The following is a 21740-nucleotide window of genomic DNA, read 5'->3' on the forward strand; positions in this document are numbered from 1 at the left end:
TTTGTGTGTGTATGTGTGTGTGTGTGGGAGGGGGTTATCATAAGGCTCGCATGAGGAGTTTACTTTCTCCCCACCACTCAGCGACCCAAGGAGAGGACAATACAAGGCCCGAAACCTTAGAACCACCCAATTTCACTACCTGTGAATAATTCATACATGAGTTATGACTGCATACAGATTAAGCCAAATATGTAGACACACAATGCACTTTGCTTAAATAAATGCCTATTTTATTTCTGTTGAAATTCAAAAACAATATTTTAAATGTTTTACTTACATTTAAAACATATTTATTAAATCATATGGATAAAATAGATTTGTAGTTGCTTTTTTCAAAAATAAAAGGTGGCATTGGGATAGCTTTCAAATATATTTATAATCTTGATCCCAATGGTTGTTTCAGGGTGAATTTTGAGAAAGGAACTACAGTACGACCAAGACAGATCAATTATATAAAAGCTGTATATGATGTCCCCAATACAGAGAAACCAGTACTGTTCCCACCAACATATCGAACATAGAGTATATGAAAAGCATATGAATAGACGAGAAGGATGAACATGTAGAGGCAAGATACATGCTTAATATTCTGTAGCTAACTCATGTTATGTTATGCTTTTCCAAGGTGTCTAATCCAATCCAGTCAGTCCATGTGCTAAACAAATGACTAAGGTGCTGTGTACAAACTGGCCACCAGGGGGAACTACTGCACAAAACAAATTGTGATGGTCTAACATTTTCCACATACAGCATACACAGTGTATAAACACTGTGATTGTGTGTACATTTTTTATCATGCAAAAATAAAAGTCAAAAGAAGTACAAATAATAAAAATGATAGTGAATATGGCAGATTTCATGCCAATGAACTGATTAACTTAACTGTTAGTAATCAGAATCTAGGGGTTATAGTCCCAAAGACATTGATTACAACCCTGCTGTCTGTGTAGCTTGAACACTGCACCTTACATGAAAACACTGTGTGTGTGTGTGTGTGTGTGTGTGTGTGTGTGTGTGTGTGTGTGTGTGTGTGTGTGTGTGTGTGTGTTTCTTCCATGTCAAGAAGCTCATAACCAGTGACCTTTCACTGTGAAATAGACAGAGTGCTACAGAGTTGCTGACACTAAAGGTGAAGAAACAGGAAGTGTTACAGCCCACAGGCAAACATACTCATCACTTTGTTTTGGTAGAGACATGCCTAGTGGACAGGAGAGGTGTATGGGGGAAGGAGGACGGGAAGCTACCATACTTAATTCAGAACAATTGATGTTTGAAATTTATTTACCTTTCTAAGCAGGTTGAAAGAATCAAGTTACTAACATGGGCTTGGCATTACATGGTGATAATAACTATGACTTCAACTAGTCATTTCTGTGAGTTCTGATGAGGAAAACACTGTCGTTTTGGTTTTTGGAAAGACCAGTAGGTGATACACGATCATAAACTAAAGGAATTAATATTCAATAAATAATATCTGAAAGATCTCTTTAACCTTTCAATCTAGCGTTCAAGAAACCCAAACAACTTTGTGTCACATGTTTAGGCTATCCCTATTTTAATACTTAAAGATCTCTGACCATATTTTTGGGGTTGATTAATGCTAATTACGCTGTTTATGCAAATTGTTATATTCTAATCACCTTTAAGCATTTTACATTGCGATAGATGTGAAAAAAAAGTGTTTGTTCTCTGTTTCTAATTGTCCCTAATTGTTACAAGTCAAAGAGGTACCATTAGTTTCCCATTAAAGTCATTTAAAAATCCCATTGAAAATATCCATTCAAGTCAGTGGAAGTCTTAAAAGTGTAATACAATTACTTTGACTCCAGCTGTTCAAAGTTTGTATTCAATAGTGTTTTTACACTATGGTGGTTTTATGTAGATGAATTAAAGACTTTACAGATTTGCCAGATTTACATCGGAGAGACATTTGTCATGATGTAAACGAGTAAAAATGTCATTTGTCGCACGTCACCTTCCTAGGCAACATCAAACACTTTTCTAACAGATATTCCCTGCAGCTCCTGAGCTCTGCAGACAAAGTCTTCAGTCAATGTCGACTGGAGTGAAATGAACACTGACTTAGGAGGTCTGGGTCCTGAAGGTCCTTGCTAGTATGGTCTTTGCTGGGTCATTTCTAGTGTGAATAGCAAATTGACATGTTAACGATCTTTAAACTAAACGGTTGTCACGACAACTGGGGTAGTCTAAGTGGGCTCAGAGGAAGAAGGAGAGAGACAGCACGTTAGTGTGTAGGGAGCAAGGCAACGTGTAGGGAGTGTGTAGGGAGCAAGGCAACGTGTAGGGAGTGTGTAGGGAGCAAGGCAACGACGCAACATGGCGGGAGCAGGGCATACGTTGAGGGCTCTGACTGACACACACCGAGGAGGCGGGGCGGTACTCCGAAGACAGGGACGCACGTGTCAGGCTTGGTCTGCACGAGGAAGCAGCAACAAAGACCAAGCAGTCTGGAGAACAGACTGGACATCTGCCACACTCACAGACACATGCACACACACACACACACACATATACACACAGGCACAAATACACCGGCATATGCCCATGCACAGACACATGCACACTTGCACACACTTATGAACAAATATTAATTTATATATATATATATATATATACATATATATATGTATATATATATACAGCTCTGGAAAAAATTAAGAGACCACTCCTAATTTTTTTTAAATCAGCATCTCTACATGTATGGCAGCCATTCCATTCCAGTGTCTGTAAAATTCCAACACAGGCACACATCATGATTAGGTGATTACCTGAACCAAATCAAATTTAACGAGGAAAAGTATAAAAACCACTGCTGTGGTCATCACTATCCTCTTACAATAGGACCAGCTGGATGGCAAAAACAGTGCAAGTAGTACCTTAAGGGTAATTTGATTAATGAATTACCATTCAGGATGACAAAAGAGTTGAAAAGAAAAGCTTTGAGTGAGGAAAAGAAGGGTTCAATTCTGGCTTTACTGGCAGAGGGATGCAGTGAGCGTCAGGTTAATTCCATACTGAAATTTTCAAAGACGGCAGTTCATAAGAACAAGGTAAAGCAACAGACATTGGGGACAACAAAGCTACAGACTGGCAGAGGGCAAAAACGACTGTCCACTGACTGAGATGACCGTCAACTCATTCAGATGTCACTCAACAACCGTAGGATGACATCACGTGACCTACAAAAAGAATGGCAAACAGCAGCTGGGGTGAAGGGCACGGCGAGGACAGTTCGAAACAGGCTCCTAGGGGCAGGGCTGAAGCCATGCAAAGCTAGAAAAAAGCCCTTCATCAATGAGAAGCAAAAATAGAGCCAGGCTGAAGTTTGCAAAAGACCATAAGGAGTGGACCATAGAAGAATGGAGCAAGGTCATCTTCTTTGATGAGTAAAATGTTCTGCTTTGCTCAACATCTGGTCATCTAATGGTTAGACGAAGACCTGGAGAGGCCTACAAGCCGCAGTGTCTCGAACCCACTGTGACATTTGGTGGAGGATCGGTGATGATCTGGGGATGCTTCAGCAAAGTTGGAATCAGGCAGATTTGTCTTTGTGAAGGACGCAAGTACAAGGTTATCCTGGAAGAACACCTGCTTCCTTCTGCTCTGACAGTGTTCCCCAACTCTGAGAATTGTTTTTTTCCAGCAGGACAATGCTCCGTGCCACACAGCCAGGTCAATCAAGGTGTGGATGGAGGACTTCCAGATCAAGACCCTGTCATGGCTAGACCTATCTCCAGACCTGAACCCCTTGGAAATCTCTGGAATTTGATCAAGACGAAGATGGATGGTCACAGGCCATCAAACAAACCCGAGCTACTTGAATATTTGTGCCAGGAGTGCCAAGACTTTGCACTTTGTAACCACCAACATTAAAAACCTGACATAAGTTTACATTGAATTGTGGGTTATATCAACCCTGCAAGTAAGAAAAGTTGTTTACTCCTCAAATTAAATCAGTGTCTGATGGGGCAGCATTTGTAAAAGATGGCAATAAGATATTGCATTGGGTTTTGATTGGAATAGTGGTGAGGCTAACCAGAAATGATAGCAAACCATATTGTGATAGTGGTGAGGCTAACCAGAAGTGATAGCTAACCAGATGGGGATAGTGGTGAGGCTAACCAGAAGTGATAGCTAACCAGATTGGGATAGTGGTGAGGCTAACCAGAAGTGATAGCTAACCAGATTGGGATAGTGGTGAGGCTAACCAGAAGTGATAGCTAACCAGATTGGGATAGTGGTGAGGCTAACCAGAAGTGATAGCTAACCAGATTGGGATAGTGGTGAGGGTAACCAGAAGTGATAGCTAACCAGATTGGGATAGTGGTGAGGCTAAACAGAAGTGATAGCTAACCAGATTGGGATAGTGGTGAGGCTAACCAGAAATGATAGCTAACCAGATTGGGATAGCTAACCAGAAAATCTACAACAGAGCCGGCGTTGCCATCAGCTATCAGATGTTGAGGAATGCTTCCTTAGAAATGAATGACAGCTGTTACACAACTCACTTTGCGTCACATCCAATGGTAGCTTTCAAGCTGACGAGTGCATTAATTCTGTCTTGTGAACGGAAATAAAGAACAAAATACGTAGATTTCTGTGGATTTCTAGTGTAGCAGAAAGAACATCACATTTACACAATGCTAATGGAAAGGCAACATGACACTTGGTGTGCAGTCTGTTCAGGTGTAATAATGTTGTGGGAGTATAGCTCTGTTAACCAGGAAGTCTTGCGCTCATGAGTCATCAGAAAGGTGTTCGTAGTCAAGATCCAGCTGAGTGAATGCTGTTTTGATTTCTACATGTTCTTCTCAGTAAAAGGACATTATGTCAGAGATTTTTTGTATGAATAAATATTTAACATCGCCCAAAATATAATTAATGATAACAAATAACAAAACAATTAAAACAGGCAAATACCATGGCTTTCACGGAAACACCAATGCTGACTGGGTGAATGCTGTGAGATAGGACACCATATTGCACAAATATGTATATATTTGCCAATATGGTGAACACTGCATTTCTGTCCCCAACAAGACAGTTAATCCTAATTGCTCCCATGTCATTGCTGTACATAGGAATCTGTTCTCAGCATACTTACTTGGTAAAATAATTATAAAATACATTTGTTTTAAAGCATGACCAAAAATACATTTTACTCTTTTAATTGTGTTTGGGAACCAGTTTATAATAGCAATAATTCATATTGGGGTTTGTGGTATTTTGCCAATGGGCTAAATGCTGTACCCAGGCACACCACATTGTGTCATGCTGAAAAACAGCTCTTAGCTGTGGTATATTAGCAACATTCCACAATATATGTTCTCATGCCTTTTTCTTTAAATAACAAAGACAGCATGCAGATTTTGCATGCTTAGAAATACATGAATAGTAAACTAGCAACCTAAATACCCAGAACTGCTCTATTGGCAGTCCCCAAACTTGCCCCTGTGTAATATGATCATTGTTATTCCCCTAAACCTCCAGTCCTGGTGGTGAAATGAAGAAACGAGAGAACGGTAGATAGAATAAAGACTGAGACTTTGGACTCCTCCCTTTTGGAAAATACCAGAAAAACAAATTCATGAGTCACACACTCTGCCAGGGAGGGGTGGGTATAGAGGTTGAGTCAGCAATTCACATGTAGATATTTTCGTCATCTGCTCTGTCATTCTCTCTGAAACAACATTTGAACCCTATCTGCAACCCCTTGAGTTTCCCCCACAACCCATAACCCCCGTTAGACGGAGGCTGCGTGGACAGAGGGGGGGTGTGGAATAACTTTATTTTGGCACTGGTGTTGCTCTTGCACAGTAAAGAGCTTATCATGAGCAACACAGCTGCCATTTACCAACACCTTCATCAGCAGTGTTACTACACTAGAAAGACAAACCGTGTGTGGCCCTCTTTACAGCACAAGTGTCAAAGTTGATCCTCAAATGGTGAAATATCTGCAGATAAAAAAGATGAAATAATGAAGAAAAAGTTGAAGAAAAAAGCATACACATCATAGGTTTCTTTTTGACCCCCTCTCTTGCTCTAACCCTCTCAGGGCATGTCCCTACAGAGAGACAGACAGTTCTGGGTACGCTTACAGATACACAAATAAACACACAAACACACATGGTGTTGGTGTTGTCATGGCAACATTGTCACCTATTACAGACAGAGTTTCACATTCTCCTGTCAAATTAGGGGATAGTCTGTGCGACAATATTTGGAGGTGTGTGAAATGGAAGTGTTTGTAGACTACACCACATTTATTTGATAAAGTCACATTTTCAGTCTCGGTCTTCTCAAGAACCATTGAAAGGATTTATTGTGTCAGAAGCAAAAGCCTTTGTGGCCCAATTTCACTTTTATTTATTTTTTATAAAATAATAAACATGTAATTAAAACCTTGGTTGTCCCACAATATTGTTTAGCCATATTTCCTTTAGTATGCAAATGTACTCCAGACTGAAATTCCAGAAGGGCCACTATATAATTTGCATCATGCTTACAGACATGATGCAAATTACTTGTAAATACACCCAACTACTTACTTTTTTCAGGAGAAGAAATTTGCAATTCCTGCTTTAAAATAGGGCCAGGGTGGGGCAGGGTTTCAGACAGTTCTAATATTTGTTTTGTTTGGCAGGGGGTCTATTTGTGATTATTAGAGACCATTTTGAATACAATAGCCCATCACATCAAGTGTTTCAGTTCTTGTCATCACTTTAGTATGTGCTTACAGACATTTGAGACAAACAGGCAAGAAAACCACAAAATGAAATGAGTCTTATTGAATCAGCAGGCTGTAACATTTCATTGCAGTACAATAATTCTTCACACTTTCACATTGATATTTAAATCCTGGGGGAATACCTCCACTTCATTATCATTATGTCTCAGGGGTACCAGTTCAGTTGACAGACACACACTATATTTGATCTTATAGAACAAGCAGCTACAGATAAACATACACTATACCCCACCCCCATGTTTATCTTCAGCCCAGGACGTCCTGTATTGTGAGAGGAGTGACGTTATGGAAAAGAGGGTGTAGTAGAGACTTGTGTACCTACAGGGCAAACTCAAAAGACTGCCATTGCCCACTCCCCATGTTGAAATACATATCCTTTGAAACCAAAAACATGTTTTCAACATGAAGGGAGCATATCAATGCAAGGAGATACTTGAGCATAGTGTGAGGGTCAAATGCTGTTTTGGTCAACAACATTATTGTGTTCAGATTAAAGGAACTGAAATTTGACAGCATTATTTGTCTCCACAAATACGCTTGCTCAACACCTCTTGAAAGAGCAAAGTCGTCAATTCCCGAGACTGGATGCTTGTCCAATGTGTTGCTGTTACCTATACTTGTTTAGTTGTTCTTTGTTAGAAAAAATAAAATCGATTTTGGAAAACAAGTGGATAAAGGAAACGATCACATATTTCGACACCCTCCGCTGTCGGTGGACAAATAATTGTGATCCTTCACAGAAAATGAACACGCATATGTTACAACAAGCCTGGCAGTGTCATTCCAAACAGTCCGTTTTCGGCAAATTACTCAATACAAATCATGGTGTGTCACGTTACCCATAGACTGGGTGGGTGGATGACGAACGAACGCGCAATGACTATTCTCCATGCTAACCCAAACCCAGCCCCTCAAATTGTGAGACACGCGCTCCGGGCTTCTGGGGTAGCCAATGGTTGTACGTTATTTTCCCCGTGACATTTTCTGGCACTCCCCTTACTAAAGAAGGAAACAAACACTGGTGGACACAGAGCAACTGAAATAAGCAAGCTTGTGTTGAGGTATAAAGAGAAGATACAGAGAATAGAGCGGAATAAAGAAATTGGGACAGGGTTCGTTTTAAATCGACTTTACGTTCAGACATCTTCAGTGATTCCGATCAAACTGTTCAGGTGAGTATCGATTGAAACGGCGTGTTGTCGTGTACAGTAATGATTGAAGACAGAAAAGGGACATCGAAAATTGGATGAACATCAACATACAGTAGCTAATAATGGAATTTCGTAAGAAAACATTTTATCTGAACGTCAATGATATGTATACTGTATATGTGTATCGTGTTGAGGGTGAGAGGTCATATTTCTTATTGGTCGTTAGCCTCTGGTTGGTGAACAAGGAACAGTCATTAGCGAGCTAAAGTTGTTACAACCTCCTCGTTGAAAATATCACAAGCCTTCGAACGTGACCAGTCTGGCTGGGCCAGAAAAAAACAAGACAGGGAGGGTCGCTAGGTAGCTATCGGTTTTCTAGAATGTTTGAACCTTAAAGGGTAAAGAGCGATTCTTTAAAATTGATTACGTGATGATAATGTTATGACTATTATTTAAAACAAAACGAGGTAACAACGTTAGTTCCTATTCCTAAGCAGTCCAAACATTTATAACACCTTTGTAACACTGCAGTAATTAATTTTGAAAGGTACACTACTGTATACTTTCAAGACGGGCAAGTTCTGACTTTTTTTTATATCAGTTGCTTTGCTGTTTAACTTTCAGTTAGCCTATCAACGTTATCTGTAAAGAGTATTCTGGTGTGGTTGCGATCAAGACATCCAACAACCGGAAGAGATAGTTAGACAAAGAAAGTACACCGAAGCAAAGCTAAAATCTGTTTGATTTACTTGACTATATGCTAATAATTTATCATTTGTTTAAGGCGATCGTTGTGTGACAAAGATGGCATTGTTGCCTGAGTTTGACAATGTTGCTGGTTTGTCAACTTGGTTTGCGCTTGTTTGAGCACATTCGTTGATGTGTGACTTGGTATTTCAGTCTGTTCACTGTCTACTGATGTATTGTTTTTATTACCATAAAACCTGATTTAAACCTATACCTTAGGCACTGTTTTGCCAGCTTTCCATTAGGGTCGACCTACAATTCACTGTATCCGTACGTTTACAGTAGGCTGCGCGGTGCATTATGGCTAATGGGAGTCAACTGTGCGCTAGATCAAAATCATTAACATTAATTACGTGAACACTGGCTTTCCTCTGGGGAATTGGTGACGATTATCATGACGTGTGACGTAGCATGACAACTTTGTCGCTTTTGATCTGCGGTCTGTTGGGGGTTAGCGTTATAATGTGCCGGCATTTAGTGACCTGTGTTTGCGTCTAGCAAGTCACACAGCTTTATGTTTGTTTTGTCCGTGGTTAATTCTATTAAAGGTAGGCTCATCGAAATGTGGTAGGTACTGAAAGTAAACAGAATAGTGGTTACATTATCGCAACAATAAAGACCAATGCACCATCTTGCCTCTGGTCACAAAACCGGTTAATAATGGATATCTTCCCCGTCCAACAGCGTATAATTAACTGGTGCGCATGCGTGCATACTGTCACTACTTAAGAGACTGTAACCCACAGTGTTATCATGGTTAAATCGTGACTGACATATTTTCAAATAATAATAATGAGTTGTTGTTTGTGATGCAAGGTTATTTGTAGATAAGTCTGCTGTCGCCTGTAGTCATTTTAACAATCTTTCATATCTGCCGCATAAATGTTAGCAAAATCATTTGAGTAGGCTCTATATGACAAAAATAAGTTATTCCTTAAGGTGGCCCATCACATGAAAAATGTGAGATTGTTTTGATGGTAATTTTGTGACATCACAAAACGTTTTTTTGTTGTTTTTTTAAAAACGACGAATTCTCAAAACATTGCCTGCATTTTTATTTTAAAGTGCATTTCTATTCACACATTTTTGTCCTCTTTTCTGAAAACGTTGATTTGTTTCACCACTTCCACAGAAAATGTATTGGTTTGTTTTCAAGATGGATTAACATATATGTAATTGGTGGTTTTACAAACATGGTAGGGGGGTGAGCAATTCTGCCCCCCATCCCTCCCAAACCAGGGGTGTCTAGAAAAATCTCTGACATTGTTTACTGTAGTTACGACATATCCTAGTCATGAAACATTTTGTTGATGTGTTCTGCACCTGTCCTGGTTCTTTATAGGTCTTAGTGTTCCTGGTACAGTGTTACTTAAATGTGCCTGTCACAAATACACTGTCGAGAATGTGCAGATAAACACACACACACACACACACACTAACAGGACACTTTTCTTCCATTTGTAAACAGCAATGGCCCAGGAGACGAACCAGAGCCTGACGCCTGTGCTTTGTGCCACTGGTTGTGGTTTCTATGGCAACCCCAGGAACAATGGAATGTGCTCGGTCTGCTACAAGGAACACCTGAACCGACAGCAGAATAGTGACCGCGGCTTGAGCCAACTTAGCCCAATAGGTACCTTTTCCCTCTACCCTCTTTCCGACTGAGAATGCCCAACACATTCAACAGTGGGGAATCTCACCTAAACTGCATCAAGCTGCACTGGGGAGCTGCTGTTGTCGACTGGCTGAACCAAAGTGGAGTGTCCCATCCGAGTCTGATTATTTGCTTTTGATGTGTCACAGGAGCAGGCAGTAGTCCTACCTCTGAAGCCTCAGCCATCCAGAGACTAGAGGCCAGTCTAGCCAAAGTAGACAGTTCACCTGGATCTGCTGCAGACATGGCTAGGTAAGGTGTGTGCGTGTGTGTCCCTGTCTGCCTGCATGTAATCCAATAGGTGTCCTACAGTATTACTTTACTTGCTCTGTTAAATCTCTGTTCTGTTTTCTCCACAGAACTATTCAACGGTCTCTTCCAGTGACTCAACAAATGACAGAGATGAGCATCTCAAAAGAGGATACACCAGATCCCTTAGAACCTGGTAAAAGACATGCCCTTAAAGGGAATCCTCGCTCCTTTTAACGTGTTAGCGCTGATGTATGTTTGCAATGCTCTCTAATTTGCAAACAATTAGGCAACCCGTGTGTGTATATATAAAGGTTAAAACATAACATAAAATAAAATGTAATCCCACGAGCACTAAACATGACTCATGTTTTCTTCAGTTGTGACTCAGCCTAATGCCTCCAGCCCTGTCACGGACAGCAATGACGCCACCAAGGAAGACAGGCCAAAGAAAAATAGGTGCTTCATGTGCCGCAAGAGGGTGGGCTTAACAGGTGAGCATGCGACAGCAGGATGTATTTTTTTTCCCAATGCAATAGGCTGACAGGTTTGGGGGATGATTTAAATGTATTGACGTTCTTACAAAATATCACAAATTGTGTTGTGGATGTGGTTCCTGCTGTGTAAAACACTACTTCCACACTGGTAATGGTGTAAGTTCTCTACTGTTGTATAGTAGAGAAGTAGTCTGAAACTTTAGCCACTCAATGCCCGGCCTTAGCCTTTTGGGGGGGGCCTGAGTAAAATGTTATTTGGCAGTTGGGGCCCTAAGCGACCACTTGTCATTTGTGCCTAGGGTTGGCCCTGAACCCACTCTATCACTTATTGATCTGGTAATCTATGTAACTGTAGTGTAGGCTGTCTGTTGTGAAGTCAGTGTTTGGTTCAGGGGGTGGTTCTCTTCTAATCTCTGACCTTTGAACTCTACCCCAAGGTTTTGACTGTCGCTGTGGGAACCTCTTCTGTGGTCTCCATCGATACTCTGACAAGCACAACTGCCCTTACGATTACAAGGCGGAGGCAGCTGCCAAGATTCGCAAGGAGAACCCTGTTGTGGTTGCTGACAAGATCCAGAGAATATAGAGTTAAAATCCATTTAACACAAAAAGACTGAAGTAGAATTGGACCCTTGACATGAACACTGACATGAGTGAAAAAAGGATATCAGATTTTTATTATTTTTTATTGTTATTTTTAAACCACAACCTTGACAAGAGGCCAAAACTTTCCGATGGGGAGATGCATGAACCACCACATTTTCTTTGTTTTCTAAATTCATAAAAAAATGTGTGTTGTCTTTTAGAGCAGGCCAGGGTACTAGTCAACAAAACACTGCAGATAGAAATGCCAGAGGGCAACAGTGCAGAGAGGAATCCTCCCTCTACGTTTCAGAGGCATGTCTGACCTGCAGAACCTGCTTCTATCCGGATGTTGGATCACAGCATTATGAACTGTTTAGCCACTTTGTTGCCAAATGGCAGTCCACTTTCCGTTCCCATTAGTGTCGGTCTGGTCAAAGAAGTGCTACACCGTCCAAAAATGCTCATGGGCTTTGTTTAAAACACGTTTATCACAGCAGGATGTATCTCCTCATATCGGCTACGTGAGGCTTTCTCCTCCAAAAACCCTTAAATGACCAACTGTCACCTTGGACAGAACCTTTCATCATGGAGACCCTGGACCTGTAGAACAACTGACCTCAGACATCAGTCTGCATCATTACGTATGTGTATTCTCATTGAGTCAGTGGAGAGTGAATCAACACTGACACAAGACAATGTTCTGAGGTCAGTTTCCCCAGCTGAAGTCTCGGGCCGAGGGTCCCTTCCACTGTCCCTGGTGCAGTTCTCTGGGTGACTGTTGGGTACTACCCTACTGTTTTTGCAGATCTATGGACCATATAAGTGGGATAACTGCATGGGTTTGTCAGTTTAAAATTGTGTAATATCTTACTGAATTGGCATCGGTCGATTCGTTTTAGGTGATTATTTTACTCCCAGAGACACTTTTTATATATTAATCTAGTCTTGACATGAGTACATGTATTCCATGCAAATGTGGAGTTATGGTATGTGAGACACCAATGCCATGTATTGATATTGTGTGTTAAGAAGATTGAGTGTGTGAAGCTATTGGGGTGAAACAGCACATGTTTACAAAGCTGCAAGAGCAAGTCAGAGCTACGGTTTGAATTGGATCCAGTTGGACTGTGTGTGTGTGTCTGAGCCTTTTCTAGGCTGTTTGAGGCATTAAGACGTGCTTGCACGCATGTGTGTGTGTGTGTGTGTGTGTGTGTGTGTGACCTGTTTTAGATTATGATTTTTTTTTCTACTGTGAGGTATTTGTTTTTAGCAGAAAGTTATCCGTTTCAGTTTTCCTTTTTGATTGTTAGTTATATGCAAATTTGTACAAAAAACAAACTATTTATGTTTTACATATAATCTTGCTACCCAGCATTACAACAGAATTGTGTAATTTAAATAAAGAGTGTCTAGAGACATTACGCAGACTTGTTGTTTTGCATTGCAGCTTCACTTGTTTACAATGACTTTTAGATTGTGATCTCTCAATCAATCAATCAAATGTATTTATAAAGCCCTTTTTACAACAGCAGTTGTCACAAAGTGCTTTACAGAGACACCCGGCCTTAAACCCCAAGGAGCAAACAACAGTAGAGTTGGATTTCAGTGGGTAGGAAAAACTCCCTAAGAAGGCCGTATTTTAGGAAGAAACCTAGAGAGGACCCAAGCTCAGAGGGGTGACCAGTCCTCTTCCGGCTGTGCCGGGTGAGATATTAAGAGTCCAATTAGAATAATAAATACATTTCTCTGGGCTAAATCCAGAGTCTATTTGATTCTAGACTAGGTCAAAAGAATGACCAGGTGGACAAGGACAGGGACAGCAACAGGCCCCCCAAACCAGGTACAATTTAAAACTGGAGGAGACTGAGAAAAGTTAGAAAGTGCATTCCTCATATCCCCCAGCACAATAATAGAGCAGCGTAACACCTTGGAACTGACCTGGGGGAGGCCCCAGACAGGGCCCAACAGGAAATCTCTCCTGAGCTTTTATCTAGCCTGTTGCTCCCATAAGCACAACCTTACCGTACCGTTACATGTAGTGGTTAGGATGGTGGTTAGTTACAGTCAAGGGTTTGTGTAAGGTGGTGGGATTATTTGGCTTGAGGCGGGTGACTAGTCAAATTGTTTGGAGGCTCACTGTTTCCTAATGAGGTGTTTTCTTGCACACCTGTTGTGGATTTGGGGGAGTTTGTCAGCAGATGCAGACACGTTGGCAGCTGCACAGACAGCTGAGGCCAGGAGGGAGTACTACACCCTCCACCAACCCCACCCCCCAGTTCCTTAATGTCCTTCTCCCTCCTGAGCATGGAGAGAAAAGATCACAGCTGATGTGAGCCAGGGGATCAGAAAACTGACATTCTATCGGATCCAGGACCAGCTTGCAAGGTCACGTAGCCCACCACTGGTCTTCCAGATTAGATCACCACTGGGCTTCCAGATTAGATCCTCTAATCTAATGCATTTCTCTAATGGATGCCTCACTTGCCATTTGTAAGTGAGCGTGCGTGTCTTGAAAGCGCCTCACTCTTAACGACATCACTGTGACTGATGGCGACAGATGTTGTGAGACAAATGTCCCTTCGTCTGCTGTGGGGAATAAGGAACGCTGTGAGGGAACACGTGGAGAGCTGTGAAAGGAGATCCTCTCCCGTCTACCGGAGGTGCCAGCAGTTGGTTTTCAATTCGTGGGAGGGATTGCGCACTCACAACGAACACCATGGGAGAAAGTGGAAGCGTTTTTGAGAGGTCGGGGTGAGTTCACAGTGAACACAGAAATAGACTGGCTTAAGGTGATCTGAGGTAACATTAAGCTCACAGAGCACAACCACATCAGACGGAGCCTGACCCCAACAATGAAACACAATCCATCATCCACAACTCTCTTAACAGACAAAACAAAATACATGGCGTACCTAACAGGTTGGCTGTCCAATTGTTAGCATCACTGGTCCAATGGTGGACAGCCTAGTCCTTATAATAAATTATATTTAAGATTCTAAATAACAGGGACATTGTCCTTAACTGTTGGTGTAAGGAAACACTGTAAAACATTCTTCCAATAAATAAATCGCATTCAGAAATATTTTATATTGTACAGACACCTGGCCTAAAACCCTTAAAAGGGCAAGCAACAAGAAATTGATTCACATTGGTTAGGAAAAACTATCTAATAGGGCTGGAAAAACAAAAGCTTGCAATACAAGGTTTATTGAATCTGGAGGACGCTAAGAAACACTAATTCTGGTCTGGAACAGAAGTGAGCAATGGCTTGTCATGGAAGAGGATTCCATGGGCCTTCAAGAACAATGTTGTTCGGCTTAGATTCATATTTGGGTGAAATTCTACCTATCCTGAGATGTTCCAAAAGGACACCTAGGCATAGAATTCAGGCTGACCCTAGTCTCCCAACACATAAATCGCTGCAGCATAAAAACTAGGGACTGAAGGGTCTGGAGACGCCGTGACTCAGTCAGAGTATAACCCTGTACAGGGCCAATCAGGCAGGATATGGCTAAAAAAAAATGGTGACAAGACCCCGGCAACTCTGAACTAATTTGTGAGTGTTTTAACCATACTGAAACAACTTACATAGGTGTCTGTAGTGTCCATATATCGTACAAATGTTTACGTTTTATGACCACCTGACAAATATGGTGTAGCTCCCCCTTTTGCCGCCAAAACAGCCCTGACCCATTGAGTGACTCCGAAGTGGACTCCACTAGACCTCTGAAGGTGTGCTGTGGTATCTGGTATCAAGACGTTAGCAGCAGACCCTTTAAGTCCTGTAAGTTGCGAGGTGGGGCCTCCATGCTTGTTTGTCCAGCACATCCCACAGATGTGGCCAAGTCAACACCTTGAATTCGTTGTGTTCCTCAAAAAATTCCTGAACCATTTTTGCTTTGTGGCAAATGCCATCAGGGAATACCGTTGCCATGAAAAGATGCACATGGTCTGCAACAATGCTCAGGTATGTGGTACCTGTCAAAGTAACATCCACATGAATGGCAGGACCCAAGGTTTTCCAGCAGAACATTGCCCGAAGCATCACACTGCCTCCACCGGCTTGCCTTCTTCCCATAATGCATCCTGGTGCCATGTGTTCTCCAGGTAAGCGATGCACACGTATCCGGCCATCCACGTGATGTAAAAGGAAAGGTGATTCATCAGACCAGGCCATCTTCTTCCATTGCTCCGTGGTCCAGTTTTGATGCTCACATGCCCATTGTAGGCTCTTTTGGCAGTGGACAGGGGTCAGCATGGGCACCCTGACTGGTCTGTAGCTACCCAGCACCATACACAACAAACTGCAATGCACTGTGTTCTGACACCTTTCTATCAGTACCAGCATTAACTTTTTAGCAATTTGAGCTACAGTAGCTCGTCTGTTGGATCGAACCACCCAGGCCAGCCTTTGCTCCCCACGTGCATCAATGAGCCTTGGCCATCCATGACCCTGTTGCCGGTTCACCGCATTTCCTTCCTTGGACCACTTTTGATAGGTACTGACCACTGCAGACCGGGAACACCCCACAAGGGCTGCAGTTTTGGAGATGTTCTGACCCAGTCTTCTAGCCATCACAATTTGGCCCTTGTCAAAGTCACTCAGATCCTTACACTTGCCCATTTCTCCTGCTTCAAACACATCAACATTGAGGATAGAATGTTCACTTGCTTCCTAATATATCCCACCCACTGACATTATCAGTGTTATTCACTTCACCTGTCAGTGGTCATAATGTTATGGCTGATCAGTGTATGTTATAAAAAAACTGTTCTCATTACCTTAGCAACTCATCTCTGAAACTGAATTAATTTGCATGTCATTTGGTTCAAAGAAACTCTGCCCGGGTGAAACTATTGTAACACTACAGCAAATTGTTTTAGTCACAAGATGTTTCATCTAGAATAGTTCTTGGATAAGCACTTTAAGAACATTTATTTGATCATCTGCCTTGGGAATGAGATTCCTATTATCAAATACCCCTTTAAAACCCACATGACCTTCTGATGATCAAATCAGACAAAATGCTCATATTGGGAAAAGCATAAGAGCTTCGATTACATTATTCACATAAAGATACATGAACGACCTTTAGCAACATTGTGATTTCTTGCTGAATCATATTAACTGTGTACTATTATTCGCAGATTGAGCTAAAGGCCTCTCATTAACGTAATTACAAAGTCATTTGTAGGTCCATTTAAATAATGAGAAATGTAATCTAGTTTTTTTTACTATGCTGAAAGTAATGTATTCTCCTTGGGTGTGCTGTGCTGGTAAGATTATGTATTTATGAGGAAAATATATAGACCTTTTGTTATACACAACCAACATTAAGCCAAAATTTCAAGCAGTTCCGCAAAGAGAAATCCCACCACTTAAAGGAGGATATCCCCCATTTTGACACATGGAGGTGAATGCCTTCTGCCAGCCAACAACCATGATTGAGCTTGTACGTGTCCGAACCATCCCCAAGGAGTCGCTAGAAAAACGCTTTCCGACATCTACCCATTCACTTCTTGTTTCACCCTCTTCAGAACACGTGTGCAAGGTTTGCAGTCATGCCATTTCCCTCAGTTTAAAGCATCTGTAGCCATGTGGGAAGTTTCTTTTGAGTCTCTTGTGTGTCAATTTCTTGTTGGTGCTGGCTCTTTTGGGTTGCAGGCTGGTTATCAGTGTAAGAGCCAGAGGGAGACTAAGAAAAAAGAAAGGAAAGGGACTGGGATGCAAACAGGAAGACTGACAGGCATGAGAATGGCTGAGCAGGGAAGGGAAAACTACTATTGTGAAATGTGTTGTAACAACACGACTACCTTGACAGTGGAGAATATTATTGCAAATGGCCTGCCTGGGGAAAGTTCAGTCAGATAATTAACCACAAAATCACCAACATATTCAAATATTGTATGTACAGCACATTTTTCATTACATCTTAAAACTATTGAATAAATGGCTATAACAATGGTATTCTTGTCACACTTATGTAATTTGGTTTACTATGACCAAGTAATGTCAAAGTGAAAAAACAACATCTCCAAATTGTTCTTATTACAAAATGTATACTTAAGCAACCAATGATTTCATGTTTTGTATTTCAAATTATTCAAAACCATTTGTTGTTTTCATTTTTCACTTCAATCCATTCTGATTTCATGTTTACCAATAAAATGTGGAAAACTCCAAGGGGATTTATACTTTCGAGAGCCAATGTATAGTGATTGGGTTTAACATAGTACATGTGAATGAGTGTCCCCTGCTGGCAATCTTATGAAATGCATCATGTCCAAGTAATAGTGATACATTGTCGCCTCCTTGTGGCTGTCCTCTGCAACTGCCTCCAGTTGTCCAGGCTCACTGCCCAGCAGCCGCTCAGGTCCATGCTGCTCAGGTGCCTGCAGGCAGTCATCAGGCCTGAAGCCGTCTCCATGGAAACGTCACTGCGGCCCAGGTTAAGGTGGACTAGTTTTTGTAGTGGAGGTGTCGGGCAAGGCACCCCCGGTGATGCGGAAGTGCAGTGACTCAAAAGCCTTTGGAACACAGGCTCCAGAGGACATGGCACTGCCACTAGGGATACTGTCTCCAGGAGGGGAGAGCCAGACATCAGGCACCACACTGCTCCCCTAAGAGACCTCCAGGACATGGCCGTCTTTATCTGGGGCTGGTCAAAGGAGAAGCTGGAATATACAGAGAGACAGTGATGAGCACTGAACAGGAAAACATATTGAACAATTAGAGAAGTAGAGCAGCTTTAACACTGATGAAATCATTTCCATGATAAGGTCAACACTATAGACAGATATCCTGAGGATACAGTGGACTGCATGACCCTTACCAAGAAAAGAGCTAAAGGGGAAACAGACTGGGGATTCTCAGTAAGCATGTGACCCTAACATCCTTCACTGTAATGCAATGGACGAGCTGGTGGAGCTTTGTTAGTTAACCCTGCACGTGACGCAGTCACTGCTTGCTAACTTACTTTAGGGAGAGAGAGGCCAGTTGAGGCAGACAGGGAATATTCCTGGGGTTGTCTTCTTCCACCTCCTCGTCTTCATGCTCCTGGTGGCTAAAAGGAGGCTCAGCATGGACAATGAAGCTCCTCAGCCTGGGACAGGCGTGGAGTAGCTCCATCATGGGTGTGTGTGGGCTGGTCTTAACCCCCTCCAGGGTGAGTGAAACCAGGTAGCCTCCTGTAGCATGCAGGGCAGGCAGCACCTCATCTAGGGGCAGTGGGAAGTGCACAGCAAGTTTCCTCAGCTGGCCCGCCCACCTGGAGAGGCCTGCAGCCAGACGAGACCCCTGGTTGGGCTCCTCCTCCTCACAGTCCAGTGATATGGAGTGCAGCTTGGGGCAGAGCTGACTCACAGACGCCAGAGTCCTAGCAGCCACGCCCTGCACCTCCCTCAGATGGAGGGTAAGGCCCTTGCCCAGAGACCCTTCTTTTTCCCTCCCTTTCATTCCACCCCCACCCACACCACCATCATCATGTCTCCCAGTCTCTGATGGACCCTCAGCTTCATTCCCACGCCAAACCCTGTCACAGGAGAAACTAACATTCTCCTCCTCCTCCTCCTCCTCCTCCTCCTCCTCCTCCGCTCCTGATCTCCTGCCTGTGTCTGCAGCCCTCTCATCCAGTCCCCTCTCCATCCACACCTTCCAGAGACTGGGCAGACCCTCTCTGGTTGTGAGCTCCTCAGTCCCCACAAAGTCCCTGCTGCGTATGAGGCCACATGCCTCCCCCAGGCCCTCCATGGCCAGTCTCTCCAGCCGGGGCAGGGTGAGCAGGAGGAAGGCTGCAGTGGCTGCTCCTTCCCCATCCCCCTCCCCAAAGCCCACATCCAGAGCCAACAAGCTGCAGAGGCGGGGCAGGGGACGGCTGGAGAAACCCCCTAGGCAGAGCAGGCCGGCAGGGGGCAAGAGGTGGCAGCGGGACACGTCAAGGTGGCGTACAGTGGGGCAGAGGCGGGCAACCGTTGCCAAAACGCTTCGGTCACAGGGGGTTCCAGCCAGAGAAAGGGAGCCCAGGGAGGGCAGACAACCCAACAGGTCACACAGGACCCGGGCAGACGCCTGCTGGGCCCCGGAGAGGTCCATGGATTGCAAGCCCTTAGGGACAGAGAGAGCGAGCGCAATATGTTACACATTCGTCACCACGCAGCAGACAAGTGGGGGAGAAGCTTGGCCTGCCCTGACCTGGCATCGAGTCCCAATGAGGGTGCAGAGGCTGGGGGTGACCAGGGCCGGGTAGCCCCCTAGAGACAGGGCCCTGAGCTGGGGGACCAGCAGGAGGTGCAGCGCCGCACGGGACAACTCTCTCCTGAAGGACAGGACGGACAGGAGTTCCTCTACCAGCTCACCCGCTAGAGATTGAAAGGGGGCAGAGGAGGACACACAGTGTGTTAAAAACCACACAAACACACAGCCACACATAAGAGTTGTGTTTACATCCCATTCCCTTCTACCATCTATGCTTGAACCAGGGACCCTATGAACATATAGCTATGTCACTCCACCAAAGCTGCGGCAATTCAAGGCTAGTAAGCCATTTTACAACGGATCCACACACGCGCACACCCCCCAAAATGTATTGTGCCAACCTACAAACAGAACAAATATGACAGCATACACTTAATAGCTGTGACAGACTCACGTAGCAGGTTGAATGGACCCATGATGTATCTGAAGACGTACTGGTCCATGTAGTTGTCAGCATAGTCTTTGACCCACACTTCCTTCATGTTCTCCACCAGGTTCCACAGACACAGACGGGTCAGTGAGGCAGGGTGACCATCTTCCTTCCTTTCTCGTCCTTTAATCTTCCTGACTCCCCGTTTGCCAGCGCTAGGCTCGATTACGGCCCGGAATAGAGGCATCTCTAACGCTCGGTTGAATCACCGTCTCGGTGCTTCGAAGTTCCGTGTCACATAGAATAATGGCATTGCTATGTTCTTGCAGTTATGGTAAATATAAGCTTTTGGAGGGAAGAGTAAAACATTCTAACTATAATATACAAAACACGCTTAGCCCCTGACAGAGGGTTTTTATCAGTAATCAAGGTTGTTAAATTGAATACCTGAGCCAACATGGTGACACTACTGTGTTCTTTGATCAAGGCAGTTAACCCTAATTGGTCTTAGCCGAAAACATTTCCAAATTCAGCCTGGAAGACAGATTCGACCAGCTGTGCTTATACTAGCTTTGTTCAACGATCTTGTAACACCAGTGTAAGCTCTGGAGAGGAAGTGTTGTTCCTCCACAGCCGTACACCGACATTGGCAATATTACAGTGTAAGTTGATGTTTTCAATGATTTTTCAAAATTAAAACACGCCTCGTGATTAGTTCAGTACTCAGCGAATAACACTTGGGTAGTTTCGTTTTCTGAATCTATCTACTGATTCACAGCATGCAGTTCCTTTATTTTCAACAAGCAGCATTCATAAGTTTGCGTAATAATTTCCATTGTAACTTCCTGATTCAAGTCGATTGAACGCTACCAGAATATTCTCGACACACCGAACTCAGGCGATATCTAAAAAGAGAAACACTTTTAAAATGTACATTTTTAAAACAGAATAAAACTTACACGAGTACAGATGACATTACAGTTTCACATTAACCACTGATATAGTTCGGAAAACAAAAGGGGATGTCTTTGCTGTTAAAGTAATCAGCTTCATCGCTAGACCTCACATGCTGCAACTGCTAAAGCAACCTTTGGCTTATAGCTATCTTCAGCAATAAACAGTGCTTACAGTACATCTACAATCTACAGTACAACCTTCAATGGCGATTTCCCACGTAATAACCTACCTTTCCCATAACCTGCTACACCTATTTGAGCTACGCGGATGTGCGTAGGGCTTCCGGAATATTGTTATCAAGAGTACGGTTCAAGAACACCAAGCGATCACGAACTGCTTAATCCGAATGTTGATTGGTTCCTGAGACCGATACATTAGGTATGGTTGCGAAACATTCTTCCGAGCTCTTATGTTAGCTTGTACCGCCTGCATTAGATTTTGCTTATCCAGCTATGTATAAAAGCAATACAATAGTATTACAAATCTATTAGATATTATTAGAATATT

At 43.0% G+C, this 21740-nt stretch overlaps 2 protein-coding genes across 3 annotated transcripts; one reads left to right on the forward strand and one right to left on the reverse strand.

Moving 5' to 3' along the window:
* Nucleotides 1-7718: 7718 nt before the first annotated feature.
* Nucleotides 7719-13079, forward strand: zfand5a (zinc finger, AN1-type domain 5a). Of its 2 annotated transcripts, none has more exons than XM_010876868.5 (6): nucleotides 7719-7941; nucleotides 10136-10300; nucleotides 10471-10573; nucleotides 10681-10766; nucleotides 10951-11064; nucleotides 11505-13079. In XM_010876868.5, exons 2-6 carry the CDS (start codon nucleotides 10138-10140, stop codon nucleotides 11651-11653), a joined length of 615 nt encoding a protein of 204 aa, XP_010875170.1. In that variant the 5' UTR covers nucleotides 7719-7941; nucleotides 10136-10137; the 3' UTR covers nucleotides 11654-13079. The 2 variants fall into 2 exon arrangements, with proteins under 2 accessions (XP_010875170.1, XP_010875169.1); XM_010876867.5 differs by lacking the exon at nucleotides 7719-7941 and adding an exon at nucleotides 7948-8052.
* Nucleotides 13080-16686: 3607 nt separating this feature from the next.
* si:ch211-214j8.12 (uncharacterized protein LOC100000539 homolog) lies at nucleotides 16687-21489 on the reverse strand. The gene is made up of 5 exons (XM_010876870.5): nucleotides 21236-21489; nucleotides 20301-20621; nucleotides 19844-20010; nucleotides 18630-19756; nucleotides 16687-18327 (listed from the first exon to the last, which is right to left on the reverse strand). Exons 2-5 carry the CDS (start codon nucleotides 20521-20523, stop codon nucleotides 17931-17933), a joined length of 1914 nt encoding a protein of 637 aa, XP_010875172.2. The 5' UTR covers nucleotides 20524-20621; nucleotides 21236-21489; the 3' UTR covers nucleotides 16687-17930.
* Between the last annotated feature and the right edge of the window lie 251 nt (nucleotides 21490-21740).

The sequence above is a fragment of the Esox lucius genome, chromosome 13 (genome assembly GCF_011004845.1).
Source record: "Esox lucius isolate fEsoLuc1 chromosome 13, fEsoLuc1.pri, whole genome shotgun sequence".
Lineage (NCBI taxonomy): Eukaryota > Metazoa > Chordata > Actinopteri > Esociformes > Esocidae > Esox > Esox lucius.